The sequence below is a fragment of the Mus musculus genome, chromosome 2 (assembly GCF_000001635.26).
Source record: "Mus musculus strain C57BL/6J chromosome 2, GRCm38.p6 C57BL/6J".
Classification (NCBI taxonomy): domain Eukaryota; kingdom Metazoa; phylum Chordata; class Mammalia; order Rodentia; family Muridae; genus Mus; species Mus musculus.
In genome coordinates, this window is record NC_000068.7 from 140241827 (window position 1) to 140265176 (window position 23350).

At 41.4% G+C, this 23350-nt stretch overlaps 1 protein-coding gene across 6 annotated transcripts in view; it reads right to left on the reverse strand.

The window, feature by feature from the left end:
* Nucleotides 1-23350, reverse strand: part of Sel1l2 (sel-1 suppressor of lin-12-like 2 (C. elegans)) — a 160112-nt gene that overhangs the window by 12228 nt on the left and 124534 nt on the right. For 4 of the 6 annotated variants that reach the window (XM_017317771.1, XM_030250523.1, NM_001033296.2 and 1 more), the window contains 9 exons: nucleotides 21543-21697; nucleotides 20841-20897; nucleotides 15146-15214; nucleotides 13454-13531; nucleotides 6728-6790; nucleotides 6111-6198; nucleotides 3520-3668; nucleotides 2274-2439; nucleotides 2088-2162 (listed from right to left, as the gene is read on the reverse strand). In XM_017317771.1, coding sequence (XP_017173260.1) covers nucleotides 2088-2162; nucleotides 2274-2439; nucleotides 3520-3668; nucleotides 6111-6198; nucleotides 6728-6790; nucleotides 13454-13531; nucleotides 15146-15214; nucleotides 20841-20897; nucleotides 21543-21697 — 900 coding nt within the window. The remainder of the gene's footprint in view (nucleotides 1-2087; nucleotides 2163-2273; nucleotides 2440-3519; nucleotides 3669-6110; nucleotides 6199-6727; nucleotides 6791-13453; nucleotides 13532-15145; nucleotides 15215-20840; nucleotides 20898-21542; nucleotides 21698-23350) is intronic. The other 2 variants (XM_030250524.1, XM_030250525.1) reach the window with 2 other exon arrangements.

Below are 23350 nucleotides of genomic sequence, written 5' to 3' on the forward strand. Positions count from 1 at the left end.
TTGGGTGATGGCTATCCTTCTCTACTGTGGGTTTAGAGGATGAAAACTTCAAGTTGGACATTTGTTTCAGCTGTGGCCAACCCTTCATAAAACCTGGGCTTTTTGGAAAATGGGAGCCATGTGTAGTAGGGTCTGAGGTATGTCCTGAGATATAAGACTCCTTCCAAAATTCTCTGTCCATTTGGCCAAGTCCAGTGGCTATTTTTTTTTTTTTTTTTTTTTTTTAGTGTTACTCCTAGTGTCTCCTATTAAAGCACAAATACTTTAAAGAGATGTGACCCCATGAACCATCTTTGTTTCCCTCTGGGCAGAGCTAATGTTTTAAAATTCCTAAGCTAATGAAGACATTAGGTTTCAGAGTTAGCTTCCTATGTAATCCATACAAAATGTCTAGATGAGTGGAAGCAAGGGCTGATAGGAATGGTACTCAAGCAAGGGTAATTACAGAGGCCAGGAGAGTCATGATGCCCCAAAGAGAAACCCACTCCATCTCCAATCTTGTTCAAAGCTGTCACCCTGAACCCAATACTTCCTCTTGGCCATAGTCACAAAGGGATAGGACAGTTGTGTGTTCTTAAACTTTGCAGTTAAGAGGAGGAACCCCCAAGCCTCTGAGAATAGAGAGCAGTGGGTGAGCCTGTCCTCAGAGTCATGGTATCCTAATTGCATGTGGCAAATCTGACAGGCTCCTGGATGGATTGGTTGACTAGAGAGATTTCTATTTCAATTCCATAGATGCACGGTGGTGCCTGAGCCCCGATGGCTCGGTACCCTCTTCACTTGAGGCAGCTGCTAAAAGAAGCATTCGTGACTAATTGGAAGTTTTCATCATTAGATTTCCTACCTCTTGTGAGCCACTCAGCAAGCAGCTATAGCTTTGAGAATGGGCACATCTGACCTTTGGTGACACATGATTATTTTCAGCAACCTAACGTGTGTGTGTGTGTGTGTGTGTGTGTGTGTGTGTGTGTGTGTGTGTTCTGTTTAATATTAATGTCTCCTCATTTTCAAATTTTCTTTGTTCCAATCTCCACGCCATTTCCTGGCTTGAAATAAACGTGTGTTTGTTGCAATTGAGCTGATTTGCCATGGCTGAGAGATTGCTTGTTGTTGTTTTCTCACACCAAATAAGGTCTTTATTGCATTTTCAAAAACATAGAATTTCTCACTAAAATTTCATTGATGGCTCGCTGCTGTATTACCAGCTCAGCTGGGGCTGCGAAGGCACCATGGAGGGTTTTTACCCCCTCTGCCTCGTATTAGCATCAGCTGAGAATCGGTTTTTTATCCTATTACTTCCTGTTAAAAGGGATGATTCAGCCTTATCAGGAGATGATTTCAAGAAACCTAATTGGAAATAAAATTGCTCTCTTACTGCAAGAGTCCCTCGCACATCCAAATGCCAGCCGCGACAGCTGTGTAACATCTCCCTGATTTTAATACTATAATTTTAGGGGGAAAATTGGAAGGGACATGGTGATTCAAATGCCACCTGCCAATGCTGTTCCAGGCAGTGACAGTTTACATTCCTTACCACATGTGAGACCAGTGAGTGGGGATGCCTTGAGAATGCCAAGAAAGTATCTTCCCACTTATTTACGCTCGCTTTTTCCAAAATCCCAACATATTGATGGTTAAAGATTTGAGGTGTCTTGTCCTCATCAGTGGCTTATTTTAGATGAGAAGTTAAATGTCGTCGGTGCAAAATTAATTTTGCCTGTATTTTGCCTGTATACACAGGTCACATCTTAGATTAGCTCAGTAAACAAGCCAACAACTGAATGATGAAAGGCGAGGCTTAGAAAATTGTTTTCTTGAGTTAGATTATCATGAGTCAAACAACAGTTCTGGTACCATGGAGACAGAAATTCTTAGGGCTTGCTAAACTAAGGAATTTTGAGAATAATGACAAAAAAAAAAAAGCCAAATTCTCAGAATTGACCTCTAACAGCAGTATAATTTGAAGTGCCCGCTGCTTGACACCTTGACCAGAGCTCTGACTCTGTTCCAAGACTGCAACTGAAGCAAATCAGATGAGTCGACATGGGCAGGGTCCAGCTACATGCCTATTTTGATCTGTTTTATACCTTGAATGGCGGCTCGGTTCCATAGCAGAAGTGCCATTGGATACAACTTCTCTTTCCCCAGAATTTTAGCTTTTTCTAAAAGAAAAAGAAAATGGGGGGGGCATTCCATTAAAAAAGGCTTAAATGAGGATGGGGTATGCATATATGAATATGTAGGGTTGGGGAATTGCAAAGATCTTATCTTACTAGATTCCAAAATGAATGCTGAATTGCTTTGAGCTACTTCATATCCCATTTCGGCAAGCAATGCATACTGAATAAGAGAAGAGTCTATGTCCCCATCCTTATAGGCGAAATAGGCCGTTAGGAATTTCTCAGCCCAGTGGCCTAGTTCACAGACACCTTTGTAAAGCTGAAGACGGGAAGAGAAATCACAGAGGTTAGTTAGCGTCATCCCACATACTGCCCTGTGGACTTCAGCTTCTGATGGCCAGGCAGGCAAGAACTTTTTCTTTTTTTTATCTAAAACTGCCTGACTTTCGAAAGTTATTTAGGGTGAAGAATTAAAACATTTATAGGCACGCAGATTCTCAGGGATAGTTTTGTCTTTAGCAAATCGTTCCCAGGATCCTTTTAATTTGTATAATAAACTTTCCTGGCTTGGAGGTCATTCGATAGGATAAGACTATCAATTTGGAGGGCTTCCTTGTTGATCTTGTCATTTTAAAGGCACTGTGGCTTGGCATGGACAGGGCTACAGAGATGTGGAAAGGAGGAGGAAGGGGAGTCAGAGCTGGAGGGTACAGGTGACAAAAACGGGGATTGAGGTATGCACAGCTCCATGGGGACAAATGTCAGCTTAGCTGAGTAGCCCTTATGTAACCAGAAGAGGTTAGCCATACATAATTCATTAGGAAGTTGGCAAAGGAGCAAATCTAAAGATAGATTATTAGCTGGCAGCTTTTGAAACGAGTTTCAGAGGGACCAGATTGCAACGCAGAGGTATTTATACTGGTGCAGTGGACATATTTAATAAATCAATGAAGGGCATTAAGGTCCTAAAAGCATTCTTTTGAAAAGTAAATTACTGGCTCAGGCCGAAAGAACCAAGCCACTTTCTCAATTGTCATCTGAATCATCAAAAACCTAAGAACCCTGTTTTCTGGGAAGAAGTGAGCTATGCTTTTTCTATGCTAAATCCAGCCTTTCTTCCAGTCTCCCAAGTAGCAACTCCCATTCTCACCAGTAGTGCCAGATTGCCCCTGCCATTCCAGTGAAGGTTGAAACAGAGCTTCTTGACTGAATTCAGAGGCAAACTCAAGAGAGGAAAGAGTCATTTCTAGCCTTCTCTTCCCCAATTTAAAGTTATGCTACTGTTTTTCCTCCTGTCAAATGGTGGTGTTCACTGCTAACTGCCATAAAAAGCTCCAAAACAAAGGCACCAACCTCTTCTGTGCCCAATGGAAGAGCAAGGAAAGCCACCCCTGTTTACCTCCACGGCCGTTCTGCATGATCTCAGCACTCCAGTGCCAGTTGCGTACATCTCGGCTAGATAATAAATGGCAAGAGGCTGCCCACTCTGAGATGCCAAGTAAAAGTATTTGAAGGCAAGCTTATAATCCTTCCATACTCCAGAGCCAGCTGAAAATGAAGATTCTTTTTAGCTACTCATTTTCTAAAAATAATGCTTTATGGATATAATGGTCATAGTGATATCCACTAGTCTGAACAGGATGAGAAGAGACCACCAAGGCGTGAGACAAACTGCTTCAGATTCACTGTTGTGGGGGAAAGTGGCTGAGTTACTCTACGAATCTTTACCCATTCAGGAAATTAAGAAGAAAGGGCTGTTTGGTTTCATGGACATGGGAGATGAGGTAATGCATGACCATGAGAACTACTCTGAGATCTTACCATTATTGTTACACACAAGTGAACACACACACACACACACACACACACACACACACACACACACAGAGCTCTACCATCCACAAACACAGAGTAGGCAAATAGAGGGCCAGGAAGAACAGCTCTGTCTAAGCTCAGAATTGGAATAAGGAAAGGCATTTGATGCTGGACAGAGTCAGTAGATCCCTGGCAGGAGAGATTCTTGGCTCAGTTATATCTCTTTCCAAGTGATTCACATCTAGGGACTTCACTTGTGAAAAGGAAGGGGCTTTCCATGGATTGGATTTATATCTTCCAGCTCTAAAATCTCATGGCTTTTAACAGCAGTGCCACACAAGAATTAAGCAAGAACTTAGCCTGGCATAGTGGCACACACCTGCAATCATAGCACTCTGGAGACTACGGAAAGAGGGTGGTCAGTCCAAGGCCAGCTCGGACTACATAGTGAAACCCTATGTCTAAATACATAAGTAAATAAGTAAATTTTAAAAAAAATTAAAAAGAGCAAAAAGACTGGAGGCAGATTGCTTGAAATTGAATTCCAGCTTGACTATGTAGTTTTAGAATGCGTGGCCTTGATATGATTCAGTGTGCTCAGCTGTAAGCTGTGGGGTATCTATATGTTAAGGGAGTAAAATGGGCAAAGCCATTACTATTACTCTTCCCTACAGAAGAGTATGATTGAATAATAATGATAATAATAATGATGATAATAATAATAGTATAATTGAAGAATTGGACAGATTCTAAACTGAGGACTTGGGTGTGAATTAGAAAATGTCAAACACAAACAGTACAAAACAGGTCCTCTTCTTGGACCACAGTGGAAAACATCAACAGACTTCTTGACTGGATGTGACTTACTTGATAGAGTTGGCTGTTGCCCTGGCTCTATCTCTGGTATGAAGGACTTGGTGAGGGCTTGTCAGTTCTCTGTGATTCGTCCTGCCCACTCCCTCTTTTCAACCCCACACAGGAATTATTGCAAACATTCATCACTGTCTGAGGCCCCTCATCCTAACGACCTCGCTACTGCTCTAAGGCGGCAGTATTTTTGCTGGGGAAATAGTTGAGGACAGCCCCACCTAGTCTTTCCTCGCTCACCTCCCTCCTCACCACCTTACCTTAAGCTTATGCGCCTCATCTTTCACCCCCTCCATTGCTGCAGGATGGGAAATCCCACTTGTTTATTAAGACCACGAAGCCTCTGCCTCCCGGGATCAGTGGGATCCTAATGCCTCTGACCTTCCCCACAACCCCCTCTTATCTGTTCTGAATATCATCATGTCTCTTATTATTTTTATAACAATTCCTTCTTGGAGTTTGTTCCCTTCGGCTCCGTCTTCCTCACAGAGGCACACATTTGGAAATAACATTTTGACTCTTGACTTTCTCACTTTGCACTCACACCCTAACCCATTCCAGTAAGTACAATACCATCATCAAGACTCTCCAAACAATATTGACCAAACAATAAGGGTATGGAGTCACTTCTCCTTCTTCCCCTCCTCATTCCCTCTCTTCCTTCTCTTCTCTCCCTCGCCCCTTTACACTTGCTCTTCCTCTTCCCTCTGCCCCTCCCCCAACTCTCCTCCTCCACTAATACTGTTATCACCAGACAATGTGCTGCATTATCAGAAAACTGAATACACTCTTACTCATTTACTCTATCTGAAAAGTTCTATCTTTTCTGCCCTTTGGGATCTCTCTTAGCCCCTCCTCCCCTTCCAAACTACGCCCCCCCCCCGGCCCCTTTATGGGCACTCTTCTTTAGCTTATCCTGTCAAGATGTCCCAAAAAAGATCATCAGATTTGAGTATAGCCACATCTCTTTTTCCTCTCACATTCTTTTTCCTTTTCAAGTTCAACTACTTGTAATTTATACCTATATGTTTATGTTTCAAATCTTGTCTCCTCAGCTTTTTTTTTTCCTGGATGTTTATGCTGGCTAACCTCAAAGCACAGCTTCTCAAAAGTGGGCATCCTGATTCTATTCCCCTATTCTTTCGTTCAACCTATGTCCAAGTCTTTAGGTTTCTTTAAAGCTCTCTTTAAACTGATGCCCTAATGTTCTTTTAAGCTACTCAGACCAACCTTTTATGTTTGTGATAAGAGATGACTTACTAGCGCATACATCATTCTAAATAAGGAAGCCGTGTTTGTGGTACCTACAGTAGTACATGAAGCCCAGCTGGAACTGTGCATTAGGCCATCCCTTCTCCGCAGCTTTCTGGAAGTATTTAAGTGCTTCACCATAATTCTGCAAGATAATTACACTGTATTACTCAAAGCTATGTGTATAACTCCATGGTAACAACCACTTTCCAGCTTAAGAGTACAGTCAGTGTCCTATAGGCTTGTTAAAATAGCACCAGAAATATAACATTTTCATTATTATGTTAGATTCTCTAAAAAATAATTATTCAATTATAAATGATTATTTATAGTCTGTATTAATAGTTGGTTTTGTTAGATGGGGGGAGGTCACTCAAAAGACATATTAAGCTAAGAAGATAAATTTCTCTAGCAATAAAATTCTCAGGAGGCAACTGTTTCCAAAGCTAGTTTGACCCCGTGACCTCAGACACAACTTCATTTCCTATTCTTGTCACAGCTTTGCTCCTCTCTTTGACAGAGATTTTACTGACTCAGTTAACTCTCTGTCAGATGTACTAGTTTGACTAGCTAAGCAATAACAACTAATTCCTATACATTAATGCATGGCTGTTAATTTTAACCCCACAAATGCTGGCAATAAGTTGAAGGGATGCTCAGCTTATTGAACATACCACAGGAACACCTTTTCCATGGAAGTAAAGGAGACCAAGTCCATGAAGGCCAATTGCGTTGCCCTAGAAGAATTTGGAAAATCGGTGATAAGGAAAATTACTACAAAGCCTTCAAATATTTCAAATGTACCCAGAAAGAAATGGCCAAAGCCATCAGTCAGGCAGATGGCAAAGTCTTCTGGCCTATTTAGTACCCATTCACACCTTTATAACTCCCTCTGACTAGAAAAGAAAAGAAAAGAAGGAAATGGGCGTCGGATGGTTAATTCAGTCTCTCATTCAGCACTTAGTGCTTGCTTTGTGAGTGATTCCATAAGAGGCAATGGGAGGAGGAAGAGGTAACCTATGCCTTTTATTGTACAGACTTCCTGGGATCTGAGCCACATCAAAGAACTGGGTCACCTTTCTTTCCCCTCCCTCCCTCCCTCCAGCCCTCCCTCCCTCCTTCTAACCCTCTCTCTCTCTCCCTCCATTTTAAACTTGTTTTTGTTTGTTTGTTTTGGAAGTCTAACCAAGTACCCCTGCTGTACTCAAACCTACAAGCATCCTGTTTCAGTCTCCCAACTGCTAGGATGATAAGTCAGCAGCACTATGCCCAGTTAGGTGGGTCTAATTTCCTAGTCATGCTAAATATAGTAAATCCTGGAGTAAATAAGCTGAGAATGTGGTGGACAGATAAAAGGGGACTTGACTGCTTGGTTCATGCTAGGAACTTGGGAGAATCAAAATATTATGCTATTGATATTGAACCAAGACTCAAAGGATGGATGTGTTTTCTAGAATGGGAAGTTCTAGTCAGACAATTGTTACCTAATTTGGCCAAAGGGTGTTGACATCAATGTCCAAATAACAATTTGGGACATTGGATTTCAGTGCCACCACTGCTAAGAGTAATAATTCATTATTATTTGTATATATTATGTTTGTTAAGATATGTAGTATATATTTATTTAAATTCAACAGCTCATAACATTACCAATATCTACCTGATGCTAAACTAGCATTTCTTTACTCTAAAATGGGGTGCTTTCAGTAAGGGGAGGGCAATGCTCAACTAGCACATGATCTGGTATCTCAGTACTTAGTGTCTTAGTCCAGGATGAAGAATGAGCCTTAAAATGACTTCTTCACACGCCAGATGGATCACTGGGTAAAACTGTTTGGTGTGCAAGTAGAACCACTTGAGTTCCAGCCCTGGAACATATGGAATCCACAGATTTTTGAAAATTGTTCTTTGATCTTTATGTGCACGCACGTGTGCATGTGCACACAATACACACGCACGCACACACACACACACACACACACACACACACACACACACACACACACACCTCTGGTGACTTTCTGACCAGAGCCCCTCATGTCTTTTGCCCTCTGGTGGCTGTGTAAGGAGTCAGGCCTTGGCTACTTGGCTTTTGTTTAGCAGATCTGTCAGTCAATCTGTTTTATCGACTTACAGAGTTTCCTCAGGAAGCTAAATTCTGATAGAAGGTTCTCCAGTGTCTCCTAACAGCCTAAATTTAGTTCTTGTGGATGCTGCCAGATCATGCCCCCGTGACCAGGGAAGAGCACAGGAGTAGAGAAGGCATATTTCAAACACCAGCTCAAATGCCTGTGCATTTCAAAGGACTTATAAAGAATCCTTGGGATATTCCATCAATATTAAACAAGTGACACAAATGGCCTTGCTGTTTGTTTTGTACTGGACATTAATCCTGAGGCTGTGAACTACACAAACATTCTATAACCAAGGTACGCCTGGGTCTTTTCTTCTCTGTTCTTTTACATCTACCTGTGATTTCTGGCAATCAATAGCTACTCCAGTCTGGAAATAAGACCAACTGCAGTGGATGTGGAAAAATCTAGTATGTCTACTATCTAGGACGCATCTTTTAAATGTTGAAAATATGAAAGGAGAGGGAAAGAGAGGATGGAAGAAGGGAGAGGATTATAACAGCCAGCCTTTCCTTCTTTCACTGGATAACTCAATGGTATTAAGCTTGGAGCACATATTTAGAATCTTAAGACAGGGTTTGCCCACTCTGGCATCTCCATGCTCTGTGCTGGTGATGTAAGGAGTTTCTGGATGCATCCTTTCACTGTGAAAGCCATTATTATCACTGTGGCTTTTAGCAAGAGACCCTCATAATCTGGCCTACTGATGCCACCAGACTCTCTGTTTGAGATTCCAGCTCCTCCGTTTACACCCTCCTCCCCACTGTATGGAATCCGGCCTCAGTAGCACACTGTCTTGTGGTTTGTGAGCTCACTGGAGTGTGTAGAGTATGAAGCTATGATGAAGCCACTGTCTATGCTGCACTGAGTCTTTCCAATGGTGTGGCTGCTTTGGGGTCATCTAAGACAGTGTTTCTCCACTTGTGGGTCATGAACAACCCCTTCACAGGGGTCACCCAAGACCATCCTGTCTATCAGATATTTATATTATGATTTATAATGGTAGCAAAATTACAGTTATGAAGTAGCAGTGAAAATAATTTTATGGTTGAGAGTTACCACAGCGTTAGGAACTGTCTTAAAGGATTGCATTGTTAGGAAGATTGAGAACCATGGTTCTAAGTCACCCTTACTCGTGTTCTATTATAATAAGTCAAACTCACCGGTCTGACAAGCTGGATTTGGGTAGCATCATACTTTAATCTATCATTGAGTTCTATCTGGGGCAAGTCAATGACACCAGTGATAGAGTAGAGGAGAATGAGGTCAACCAGAGGTGTCTACCCTGTCTAGGAACAGTAGCTGCAGATTAGCTTCCCTGCCCCAGTTGATGCCACATAGAACAGCAATTCTGCACAGTCAGCTCTTGCCATTTTCAAAAAAAAAAAAGGCAAAGTTATTTTTTCCTACCTCAGATGGGTCACATGCTAACATGGTGGCAAGGTTTGAGAGTGGCACATCTCTGACCTGTTACCGCAAAGCGAACCATGTGAAGGAGCTGACTGTTCGTGGTTTGATGAGACATTTACTGTTTTTAAAAAGCACTTTCTGTGAAGAACAAAACATATGTGTAGCTAACTTCCCAATATCCAACTTCCATGTGAGGGCTCCATGGTCTTGCCTAGTTGAGAGACATCACCATAGTGAGCACATGGTCATTTATCCGATGCTTAATGAACTTTAGCAATATAGGACCTGGTGCTCCTGAAGGCAAGGGGACAGGGATTTCAGACAGCAGAAAAGAAGCCACAGGGTAAAAAGCTCTAGAATCCCAGAGTAGAGGGTAAGATGCTAATTCAACAAAAGGGAAGGATTTTGTGAACAAAAGAATGTGGGGAAACATTGTGGTGGGAAAAATGATTGAGTCCTGCTTAGAAGGAGAAGGACTTAGAATGAGGTTTAAAGGGAGAAAGGAAGGAAGGAAGGAAGGGTGATAATTGTATGGAGATACAGTTGGGCCTGATGTGCTCTATGTTAGCTAACAAGACAAAAGAGTTTGTAAACTATTTTTTATGTCCTGGTTCCAATAAAATCTTAAAGCAAACTTCACACACACACACACACACACACACACACACACACACACACTCACACACTCTCTCACACACACACACTCTCTCACTCTCTCTCTCTCTCTCTCACTCTCTCTCTCTCTCTCTCTCTCTCTCTCTCACACACACACACACACACACACACACACACACAAACTTTGGAGACAGGTTGCCCAGGTTAGCCTTGAACTTGATATGTAACTCCTGACCCACTGCCTCCACCTATGGAGTACTAGAATCCATCTGCTTTGTGAAGTGCTAAAGAGTAAACCCACAGTTTGTGCATGCCAGGCAAGCAGGCAAGCAGTCTACTGATTTAGCGATAGCTCAACCCTAAGAACAGTATTTTATTTTTAAGTTGCAAAACGGAGATGCATATGGGAAATCTAACAAGTTGTTGAGGCAATGGGCACGGAGTATGTGGCTGTGCCCACCCAACACCATTGAGAATTATTTTAAATGCAGTTTTAGACTTCCTTTATAAAGAAGAAAAGCTAAGGTTAAAAATATAGCTAGCCTGGGTCACTGCTACTCATAATCTTCAAGTACCTGGGTAGTAGAGTTAATTTATACACCCAGCTGTCTGGCATTATTCGTTTGGGATAACAAATCAGTATTACTTACCAGATTACAAGAGATCGTCCCCTTTTCCTCCTTTTCATCCCACCCCCACCCTTGTCTGTCTAACCTAATGGTATTCCAGATAACTGTTTCTCTGAGCAACAATTTCATACAAATTCCAAGCAAGAGGTGCTGAAGACTAGCCTGTCAGTAATTTAACCACAAGAGCATTAGCCACAGGCTGCTTTTCCTTTCTAAATAGGCTCCTAAGGCAGCGCGCGCAGCTTGTGAAAATGAAGAACAGTTGAAATAATTCTTGATCCAAATGTATCTTGGTTGCCAGTTTACAGAATAAAATCACGTGACAGAAAACCAATGCTTCCTACTCTGGTTGCCAGAGAGTTAATCTGGGCATTTTCCAAGACTAGGCTAATAGGTGTTAGATGATGTCTTAGCTTGGGGTTCTATTGTTGCAACGAAATACCATGACCAGAAAGCAAGTTGGGGAGAAAAGGGTTTATTTGGTTTCATTTACACGTCGATGTTCATCACTGAATGAAGACGGTACAGGAACTTAAACAGAGTGGGGATCTGAAGGCAGGAGCTGATGCAGAGGCCATGGAGGGAGAGATGCTTATTGGTTTTCTCCCCCTGGTTTGCTTAACTTGCTTTCTTATAGAACCCAGGTCCACCAGCCCAAGGATGGCACCACCCACAGTGGGCTGGGCCTTCCCCCATTGATCATTAATTGAGGGGGAGCTTTAGAGCTGGGTCCCGTGGAGGCATTTCCTCGACTGAGGCTTCTTTCTTTCTGATGACTCTAGCTTGTGTCAAGTCGACACAAAATAAGCCAGTACAGATGAGGTCATTTCTTGTGTAGAAAAGATAGTATACTAAGTTTGACCTGATAAATACCAGCTTCACGGAGTCTATAGCAAAGATATTTTCTTATTGGGTTTTGCTTAGTTAGTTTGTTTGTTTTCTTTGAGACTGGGTCTCGTCATGTAGCCCTGTATAGCACAAGCTCGTAGTGATCTGCCTGCCTCTGTTTCCTCAGTGCTAGGATTAAAGCTGTGTTCTACCATGCCCAGCATCTCAGCATCAGAAGATAGAGCATGCATGTCCCCAGTTCCTAGGTGTGGGATGGGGGAGCGGGCTTTAGGACCTCCGAATATACCGAAGTCCTTACATTATGAACCTCTTACCCATGATCATATAGCATTGCATATAGCCTATGCATATTCCCTATATTTTGAATCATCCCTATATAATATATCTCAAGGTGATGTAAATGATCATTATATGGTTTGGAGAATAAGAAACAGCAAGAAAATGTAAGTATCTAGTTACAATTTTTGGATCCATAGTTAGTTGAATGCATGCATATGGAACATGCTATACAACTGTCATTGGATCTGTAGTTAGTTGAATGCATGCATATGGAACATGCTATACAACTGTCATGCTTTCTGTATTTCCTCATAGCTTGAAGCCATTCTGCCTTGGCAGTGCATATAAACTACAAAAGACAACAGTTGATACCCAGCAACTATTATATGCCAGGCAGGGTTTTAGCGTTTTATAACATTATAGCATCAAGGCAATCTCACATCCCCAGCTTACTGATAGGGAAAGTGAGGCATTTAAAGTTACATAACTCATCCTCGGGCACACTGGGAATAAGCTGTAGGAATGACTCTCAGGCTAGAGTCATAGTCTTCGACTCCCTTCCTTGGGTACTGCCCTGACAACCTTACGTCTGGGCTGCTGGGGCTCCAGCCTCGACATAAACTGTGCTGGAAAGTTGGATGGAGACTGTATTTGTCTTAAACACACTGCAGTTAGTAATTAAAGTGTCCTCTCCGCCCCTACCACTTAATTTTCTCTTCCCAAGTCATGGCTTCATCTGCTGATCAGGGCAGAGGGAAGCTGAGCTTATGTTTAGCATCTCGCTGGCTCCAGCAGGGGTGGCACCAGTCACTGCCCTCTTCATTTACCAAAAAGACAGAAGACAGGCCATCTCCCTCCACGCTCCAGCTCAGTGCTTTATTGATGATGATATATTTCCCTCAGACACAAAAGTTCTTTCTAGGGTTATTGTGAAATCCAAAAGGAACTCTGGACAAAAGAGTAACTGCAGCGCCTGTTAGCATACCCAAGTGCACTCTGGCCTTCAGACTCTCAAAGCTTTGAAAATATCTGTTACAGAGCCCAAGTCTCCACTCCTCTCAGTTCTTCTCATTGAGACCTCTGCCCTAAGCTTCTCCAGCTCATGGACTTCCTTCCTCCAGATTCTCGTTCCCATAAGACCCTATGAGTTCTTCCATGCTCCCCCTTGGCCTTCTTTTGTCTTTCTTTCCTGGCCTTCCTCTCTAACTCCCTCTCATGGTCCAGTTCAGTACGCTGGCCGTGTTTCAGCTCCTACTTTCTCCCTGCTCTGGGCTCTTGCAGATAGATAACTCTAGATATACTATCCCTCATATCTACAATAAAAACCTTCCCCTCCCCCATCCCTTGGAACGGTCATGTCCTCACTTTACATACTTCTCAGAAGGGCTTAGGACTTTGAAGCCAATTCTTGGGCATCGATTCTTGGGTCTGCTTGAAATAGAAGCCACTTATGTTACATGATTACTGCAGTGGGCTGAGGGTGTACCTTGCTGGCCGCCATGGAGAAGTATTTGAAGGCAGTGGCGTTATTTTGTGGTGCAGCAGCATTCCCTTCAAAATACATCTACAGATGAAAACGAGGACGTAAATAGCAAAATCGCTTAAGAGCGAGGCAAATGTTTTAAAACTAAGTAGCACTAATGATTGTTACTGTATTGGGAGTATAATGACTACCACTGAATTTTCCATTTTAAAGGAGTACATGTTATTTTAGTTTTACTTCAAGTAAGAAAGCAAAAGGAACTGTCACCTACACACACACACACACACATGAGAGGAGAAAGAGAGAGAGAGAGAGAGAGAGAGAGAGAGAGAGAGAGAGAGAGAGAGAAGAGAGAGATTGCCCCAGAACAAAGAAATGGATCCTATTTGTGTTTTCTCCTGTTCTCGCATCTAAATTACAGTATGTGACATTTCTGGAAGCAGGGTATGCATTCCCATGGTAACTAATGCAAATTGGCTGTAGGGAGCCAAGGCAGGGAGTGGTCTCTTTAATGGGAGAGAATATGCCATCAAATGGGCCATAAGGACTGATTTTGATTTTGGCTGGGGTAGAACTGTTTTTCATTCCAGAGGAAAGACACCTGACTGGATGAGGGTTTGTATCATTCTCTGATGACAGCCAGCCTGTCACTGTTGGGCCTAAGGGAAACTCATGGGCTCATAGCTATTCTCTGCAGAGGAGTTCAGGCCAGGTGTATTATAAGACTTTGTGAGAGTCTCAGACAAAGGCTGGTGTTCTAATAGGCTTCTTCTTTTTACCTCAAGAGTACCAGCCACTGCCTACAGCGAATAAGTGCCTCTTTAGCTGGTGTCATAAATGAGTTCTTTAAGTGTGGTCACACCTTACCCTGCATTTACCCATAATACTCAATCATTAGACAGGGTGTGTGTGTGTGTGCGCGTGCACGCGCGCGCATGTGTGTGCATGTGTGTGTGTATATGTGTGTGCATGTGTGTGTGGGTGTGTGTGTGCATGTGTGTGTGCATATGTCTGTGTGTCTGTGTGTGTGCATGTATGGGTATGCATGTGTGTCAATCTGTATGTGCATGTGTGTGTATTTCATTTGTTAATTTATTTGTAGTGCTAGTCATTGAACCTAGGTCCTTGTATATATTGGGGAAGCACTCTGCCATTGAGCTGTGTCTCAAGTTGAGAGAGAGAGAGAGAGAGAGAGAGAGAGAGAGAGAGAGAAGAGAGAGAATGCATGCTTGGGTGTTGGGAGAATATTGCCAGCAAACTTGACACAGCAGGACAGTCTTGTTGAATTGGTTCTTTCCTTCCACCATCATGTGGTTTCTGATGATTGAAATCAGTTCGCCAGTATTTCCTAGCAAATGTCTCACTTGCTGAGTGATCTCACTGGTCTGTCTACCTTATATTTATAGGCAGGGTCTCTCACTAAATCTGGGACTCACTGATTTAGCTAGACTAGCTAGCCAATGAGCTCTGAAGATCTGCCTGTCTTTACCTGGGGTTACAGACCTGAATAAAAAGATGGGTTTTTCTGTGGAAGGTGTGTGTGTGTGTGTGTGTGTGTGTGTGTGTGTGCTGGAGATCTGAGCTCAGGTCCTCATGCTTGACAGCAGGCATTTTATAAATTGAGACATCTCCCCAGTCCCCACACTTCTTGACTTTGAAAGCAATAGCAAGTCCTGATGAAGCAGAAGCACGTACCTTTCCTATAAATGCCATGGCATTTGCACTCCCGGCTTTTGCTGCCTTTAGAAAGTAGTATAACGCCTTCTGAAAAGAACCGAGGAAATAAAAGAGAGAAAAGGAGCAGTATTACTGCCAGTCACAAATACATTCTACAAAATGACTTCTTGTACTAGATCTTATTCATTCAATGTGCATTCAAAAATATCTGTGAAGTATCTGTGAGATAACCACTTTGTTCAAGGCACTCTTCCAATGTTATTTCAACCATAAACCTGAAGAGTGGGAGAATGTGTGTGTGTGTGTGCATGTACATATATGTGTGTGTGTATGTATGTATGTATATATATGTGTATGTACATATATGTACATATGTGTGTGTATATGTATATATGTATATATGTATGTGTATTCTGAAACATAGGGTGAATATATATACATATATATGTATACACACACACACACACACACACACATATATATATATATATATATATGTAGTTTAGAATGTAAAGGTATTTTTCTTCTCACATTTGGAAAAGCTAGGTAGGTAAGTTGCTTTGTCAAGAAAGACGAATCTCAGCTACAGATTTGTAGTCCATTATCTGGAAAAGTAGACTTCTATGTACTAGTTTTGAGACAGCTTGTACTACAGTTGGCAGAATTCTCTTGTTTATAAGTCAGTCTAATGCCAGACACACCCAGCTGTTTGCTGAGATCATGTTTTTATGTAGAGGTTAAAATAGTTTCTTCTGAATCAAAATGAAGGAGACCAGCAAAGCCTCTGATTTCTCTAATTAGTAAGATTAAATATTCTAGAATAACCTCATCTCTTACTGCTCCAACCTCTAGGCCTCATCTTGACTTTCTAGGAAATTCTTGAGAAATTAAAGTGACAGACCTCAGAAATGATACTTAAAGGCAAGTTTTCAGTGTCCCATTTGAACATGATGCGTCTGTTCTTTACAAGGTCTTAACTAAATTAGTGGGTGATGATCTGTTCCCTCCCAAAGAGAAGAAAATGTTTAGGGAAAAATATGGATGACTCTTTTATATAAAAATGGTCTGTAAAACGTTGTCAGCTTCTTTGAAAGGTACTTTCATCTGGCAACGTCAGTTCTCCTTGTGGACCTAAGTACAGATGCATCTGTGCTGAACTTCATTGTATCACCATCTCTTTTGTCCTCAGGAAACTTGGTTAACATCTGCCACGTGCCTATTGGTATATTAGCCATTATAAGTCATTTATAAATGAACAAACTCATGCTCCCTTAGATTTCTTATTTCTAGAAGGGGTTATACAGCCCACCAGGTGAAAAAGACTTCAGTGGTTTTATCTGTTGCTATAATGATGCTCTGCCAAGTAAGATGTTCCCATTGGTGAGATAGTGGCATTACTGTTGCGGGGAACCAATACCTTTCTGATTGAATCTAAGGCCAGATCTACAGGAAAAAAAAATCTAAGGCTGATACTCTTAAACTTGACCCAAAGCCAACTGCTCTGTAGGTCATAAACTCTAGGAGAGAACCTGTAACTTTAATTTTGCTAAATGCCTATGCTATCAAACTGTCTTCTAAGTACTTATGTTTATATACCCATAGATTAGTGTGGTTGTCAACCTTGATCAGAGAAGCTCCTTCTCCCAGTGATAACAGTTAAAACAGAGACTCATGATTGGTCAGAGACTTCAGAATAAGTTACTGGTGAATGCTTAGTTCTATCCTACTTCTCCTAGCCCCACTAGGTCAAGGAACATTATGGAAGAGGAGATAGAATGTATGAGTCCGAGGACGTGGAGGCATGCTGTGAAATGCTTTCTTCTAGAAGTGATAGGGCTGTTTCACGTATGAATTCACAGCAGCTGTGGCTACCCGCACAAAAACTGGATAAGATCAAGACATTCATCATTACAGCATGGATGGGGGCGGGGGGGGGGTTTATAAAGCCCTATCCCTAATTGAAGAGCCATTGGTAGTTGAAGGTGCTTGGGAATATAGAGTCAAATTTCTTTTTATAAGGGTTTGACTGCTAGTAGGTTGCTGATACTCCAGTGGCTGGCTCCACATCGTGTGCATGCAGGTACCACTAACTGGACTTAGTTTTATTTATTCGTAGAAGAATTTATATCTGTATATTCCTAAATGAAGAGATTGGGATGAAAGAGAGGGATGTGTTAGGGGTCAGGTAGAGTAAGTGGGGCGTGAGAGGTAGGTATGGTGAAGACACACTGAATAACTTTGTGAATTTATAATCACTATTAAGGAATGAAAATAATTGAAAGATCAAAGAATAAATAACAATATTTTAAAACAAAATGTGATTCCTACTTTTGTCCCCTGACAATGGTGCTGAAAAATAATGAATGTTAATAGCACTGATGAGATAAAAAGAATGACAAAATAGTTAGATGGATAGAGAATGATATAAGAATATAGATTGTACTGTTTCTTAATGGATGTTTATATGGCTTTTCTTTCTAAATTCTCATACTGTTGTTATAAGGAAGTACTATTAATATCTGATCTCATTTAATGACATCTAAAGTCATGCAATCAGTATTAGACTTCCATGAGCAGACTAAATGAGTTTAATGAGTGTATGTGAAGGAAATGCATTATTCTGACAACAATTATGAGCACTTCTTTTATCCAGGGCTCTGTAGCGCCTCCTGAAATGGGACATTAGCCCTTTCTCTATATTGGGTAGCAGAGAGAACAATGCAGTTGCCTTAGGGTTGATACTATTTCTCTGCCAATTTTAACTTAATTATGCTGCATTCACTTTAATAATATGCATCTAAGCACCCTGTTTTCCTAATGCAATTCATTCTGAGCTTTTATATTTTTAAGAATGCAAATGAAATTAAAGTTTGTATGTGGAAAAATTCAAGATAGTGTTATTAAGAATTGCACATATACAATTTTTAATAATTACAAAGTTGGTCAGGGAGAGGCCAAATTGTTCCCTGTGATAACAAATTCTGAGAAATTAATTCAATCAAAAAGCAAGCAGTGATGGGGAAAGGCAGGATGGTTATTCCTGGGCATTTTCATTTTTAATTTGCTGATCAGCAAACTGGAGCATTACATTTAAAATGAGCCTTGTAATAATTTCTCCAGTGGACTGAAACCTCAGACTGGCTGAAGTGGCGGAGTTCAGGCTGAGAGGCATCGTCCAATGTGTAGGCTATTAGCATCCATTCATTAATATATATTTATTGAGAACTTCATATATGCCAGGCACTATTTGAGTAGAAGACAAACTATTGATTAAGAAAAACACGAACATCTCCCATTGTGGTCACAGACAGCTATAAAGACTAACAGAGGGAAGGGAGTTATGTATCTTAAGAGGAGAATAAGTGGTCTAGAAGTGTATGTTGTGGAGTACTAGAGCAATCAAGAAAAATCCTCTCCCAGGGGCAAGAGTTGAAGAATAAGAAGCCAAATATGGGAGAAGCTGCAGTATCAGCCTCTTGGGTCTTTGTATCCTTTTCATCTTCCCTCTTCCCCATGGCTAACGGAGCATAAGCCAGTCAGACTTAAGATTTCAGAGTTTTGGATGAACTTCCACACATATTCAGCTTCATTAGACTAAGCTGTAGAAAGGATTAGCCTAAACACGTCCCAGAGAGTGCCTGACAGCTGCCAAGGTTCTGGAATTAAACCCATGTTCTTGGAGTCTCTGGATGAGAAAAATGAGTCTGAAGCCAATGATTAGAAAGCCAGAGATGAAGGAACCTGGACAGAGACGATCATGCCCTCTTGTATTCTTGCTCTGAAAATGGGTGGGAGGGGGGGGCAGATTTTAGAGGCCATACTGTGGTACTAGTGCAAAAATAGATATTTACTAAAAATAGCACAGGTGTTCAATGCTGAAGTCTTGCATTCACGTTTTGCTTCCTCAGTTCTGAAGTTTTATTTTTACTTTATGTGTATGAGTATTTTGCCTGCATGCATGCCTGTACCACAAACAGGAGGAGGCCAGAAGAGAGTGTCAGAGCCTTTAGAACTGCAGATAAAGATGGTTGTAAGCCACCATGTGGGTGATGGAAACCGAACCTGGGTCTTTTGTAAGAACAACAAGTTCTTTTAGCTGCTGAGCCATTGCATCAGCCCTCAACATCTGCTTAACTAAATTACTTTCCAGTTGTGGGACTTGAAGCAATTGGCTTAATCTATCCAGACCAGGCTTTTCACAAAACACACCTAAGAAAATCTCTACAACAGTGTTGCTGGAGAGCCCGAGATGGGTCCTCATGATGCCTGATTCCTGGATGTTGCCACTAAAGCCTTGGGGATCCTTCAGTGCACCCCAGAGGGCGTGCATGTCATCTGACTTGCTTGAGGTGGCTCCAGCCCCCTTCAAGTGTTCATGCTGTGTGTGGCTGACTGAGACTACTTGTGTGTGTGTGTGTGTGTGTGTGTGTGTGTGTGTGTGTGTGTGTGTGTATGTGTATGTGAGTGTGTGTATGTGGTGGGTTGGGTGGGTGGTTCTGTAAAAAGGCTGTGTCATCTTTAAGCCAATCAAAGTTTCTGTTTATAACAAATAAGAACATGTTACAGTATGCATCCTATGGTTAACATTTATTGTAAGCTAAAATTGCACATTAGCGTAATCTTATGAATACGGAACTCCCATCTAAGGAGCTAAAACAGTGCTTACAGTTAGGTTTTAAAAGCCCGGAAACCTTCATTTCTCTGTCCTGGGATGCGTATGCTTATGTAAATCACTACTTACTTTATGAAGCTAACTTTGACATTTATCTAATGTTTATCATCTCTCATATAAAGGGGAAAATACAGCAGTAATGACATACATAAAATAACAATATTAAGAGAAATGGAAAATAATAACAGATCCCCCCTTTTAATGTAACCACCTTATAAGGGGTGATTTCAATCCCATAAGCTGTTAGGTTTATATGTTGAGACAGAGTTTGCATTCCTTTGAGAAAATGAGCACATGGCTCCTATAAAATGGCAATAACTGCAACATAATTATTTAGAAAGAACTCTGTTTCCCTAGATCTGTGGTGACTGGCACCTTGAAACCACAACCAGAATCTAAGCAAGAACTTAGCCTATGATGTTGGCATCTTACCAAGGACGGTACTGTGTAGGTTAAGTTTATTTATTCCTTTTCCTCTGCTATGTATTTGGAGGGTTAATTAGGCCCCAACTTCACCACAATAAGGTAAGATTAAGCACAACGATTAAATGTTTTAAAACATTACAGGGATGCTTAATTTAAATTATAGTAAAAAGCATTTCTGGTCTAGTCACAGCTGCTGAGATCTGGATGAGTTAGATCCTCAGACTGCTTAGCAGAAATTTCCCCTGGGGACCTTCTCCAACTGGCCTTTGGGGAAGATAAAAGTTCAAGACCAAAGTGTGAAAGAGCTCTCTGTGCTCAACTCCAGCCTAACAAACAGAATATAGAAGTAGGACATGTTCAGGGTCTGCACAGGGATGGGGTACTCCTTGTCTTCATTGCCCCTTGGAAGTTGCTTTGGACTTGGAGGCAGGGATGAAAAGTGCTCCTGCTGGTGAACGCTGCTTTCCCTCAGAAGCAAGGATGCAGCTCTGACCAAAGCAGCAGTTGTGGGCTCCCCACAACATGCACACCTCCCCCTCTTCCGTTTTCCCTTAGCCCCTCAGCTTCCCTCACCTTTATTCTCCTCTATAGGACTGAAGTTTGGGATCAACTTACACTGTAATCTTGATCTAGTCCCTTTCTCCCAATTAGATGTAATTGTCCAAGAGATACCTAGAAATGATTTTTGAAAGTGGTTTTAGCAGCAATATTAGGTTAAATGAAATAGCATTTATTTGTTGATTTTACTATAGTGTGCGCGTTGTTTTGGCCTGGTGTTATTGGCTTACTTTGGAAAAGGTGGGGAAACATCCCAGTCTTACTTTACTCTGTGTCTATTATTGGGTGGTCAGTTGCTACTAGGCATATGGCTTCCTTAGAAAGCCACTGGCTAGTATATTGTTAACAACCAGGTTCGTAGATGAAGGGGCCATGGTCTGTCTCACTAAGATCACATAGGTACTGTCTTCTTCACACTCTGGATGCTCAGGAATTCACCCACAGAATACTAACATTGGAGGTACTATCTCCCCATAATGAAAACCTAGGTTTTTAAAAAGTGAAATTTTCAGGAAGAAAAGCAAAATCACCCACCCCCCATCACCATCATTTTGCTATCCCTATGGCAAGTACCTCTTGAATGAGCCCCCAAAGCTTCAGGTGGCAAGGGGACAAAACAGAAGTGGGACAGAGAGGAGAGGGCATCTCCTCCCCTTCACATTCAAGGGAGGGCACTGTCAATCCTTCTGGCACTTAGAAGGAGCCAGCTCTCTGGCAATTGGCATTTTCTAAGAATGAGGCCTTTTCTGTGTACATTACTTGTATCTGAACATCTCCTCTTTCTGCCAAAAATTTATAGTATTGGTATATGTCCCAATCCAAAATCTCACTGTTGGAACTCAGATTCTCAGGTCTCTCGGTTAGCCTCACTTTTTCCACGGGAATACCTTCACTTTTTTCCAATTTATCAGCAACTGTGAATGGAAACAAACCAGAAGATAGAATACTCGGGCTGCAAGAAGTAACAGTCAACTCGGAGGGACACTGTTAGACTCATTCTGCTTAAGTTGTGCAGGCATCTAGACTGCTGACAAGGAGGCTCCATGGGAATAGAGCTTTGCTGTGTTTTGTTTATTTGGATATTAAAAAAAAAAGGTGGGAGAAGGTCTGTACTTGCTTTTGAAACTCATATACACATCATCAGCATAGATTCTCTTGAGGATGTGGGCAAGGGGGTGAGAGCAGAGGTTTTAAAGGGATGCCCAACAATCCCCTCTGTGCTGACTTTTTCTGGCATGGGCATTGCAGTGTAAGAATAAGGGTTCCTCAGTTATTCCTTGTAGATACTGAGGATAAATACAAAAGTGCATGTGCTTGAATACGCCTAACAAAATGTACAGTTTGAAACCCATATGTACAAAAACAAGTAAAAACAATAAAAAATGTAGAAAATAGATATGTAGCAATTCCATTATCATTAAACATATGATATGATCCTGTCAAATAGCCTCTGAAACTCAAAAGTAATTTTTTTCAAGCCCTTTCTTTTCCCCGATGTCTGGGACACATGTGTAGATGTTCTTCTGAAGGTAGAAGTTAATGACTAGACCTCCTTCTATCTAGAACCGTGTGTTACCTCTCTGAGTGATTTTGTAAGATGCAATGAGACATACAACTCAGTTGAGCCCCTAAGAATGCAGAATGCCCCATGCTCTGTTTTTGTAGACAAGAATTTCACGGTAGAACAATGACAGTTTGAACCATAGATTGACCCCCTCCTGGGTATCTTCTATTTGTTTCGCTAGGATAATTTTTTTTTCATTTTCATGTATTTCTTTTTTGAGATGGGATGTCTTTATTTAGCTCTGGATAGCTTCAAACTTGAAGTGACTTTCCTCTGATTCCCTGTCCCAAATGCAGATTACAGGCCCATACTACCATGCCCACACTAAGAACTTTTATCAAGCCATCCAACATTATATACGTTAGGCTTAGGGGAGTTTGCTTAATCTTTATCAGTTCAAGAAACCATCATTATAGCAGGGCATAGTGGTACACACCTTTAGTTCCTGAACTTAGGAGGCAGAGGTAGATGGATCTCTGTGAGTTTGAGGCCAGCCTGGTCTACATAGTGAGTTCCAGGAAAGCCAGAGCTACACAGTGAGACCCTGTCTTGGAAAAAAAAGGAACAAATATTATAACAATAAGTAAAGCAGAAGTGTTTAGAGATAAATATTAAAAATTAAAGAGATATGTAGAATCATTTAGAACTTTTAAAAAATAATTAAGGCTGCTCAAACTCTAGATTATATTAAAAATATTGCATTAATCAGATGTTAGTAATATATTCACTATTTTGATAAGTGTATGCCAACTGGTATTGATTTATGAGTGCAGGTGTATGTCTGTACACATGCACACAGTGTAAGCGTGTGTGTATGTGTGTGTACGTGTGTATGTGTGTGTGCGTGTATCCCTGTGTGTGCAGATGTGTGAGTATGGAGTCCAGGAGTCAACCTTGGGTTTCTTCCTTCAAAGGCTATCCATCTTGCCTTTTGATGCAAGGCCTATGGCTGTTGTAGAACTCACTGAGTAAGTAGGCTAGCTACCCAGGAAGCCCAGGGATC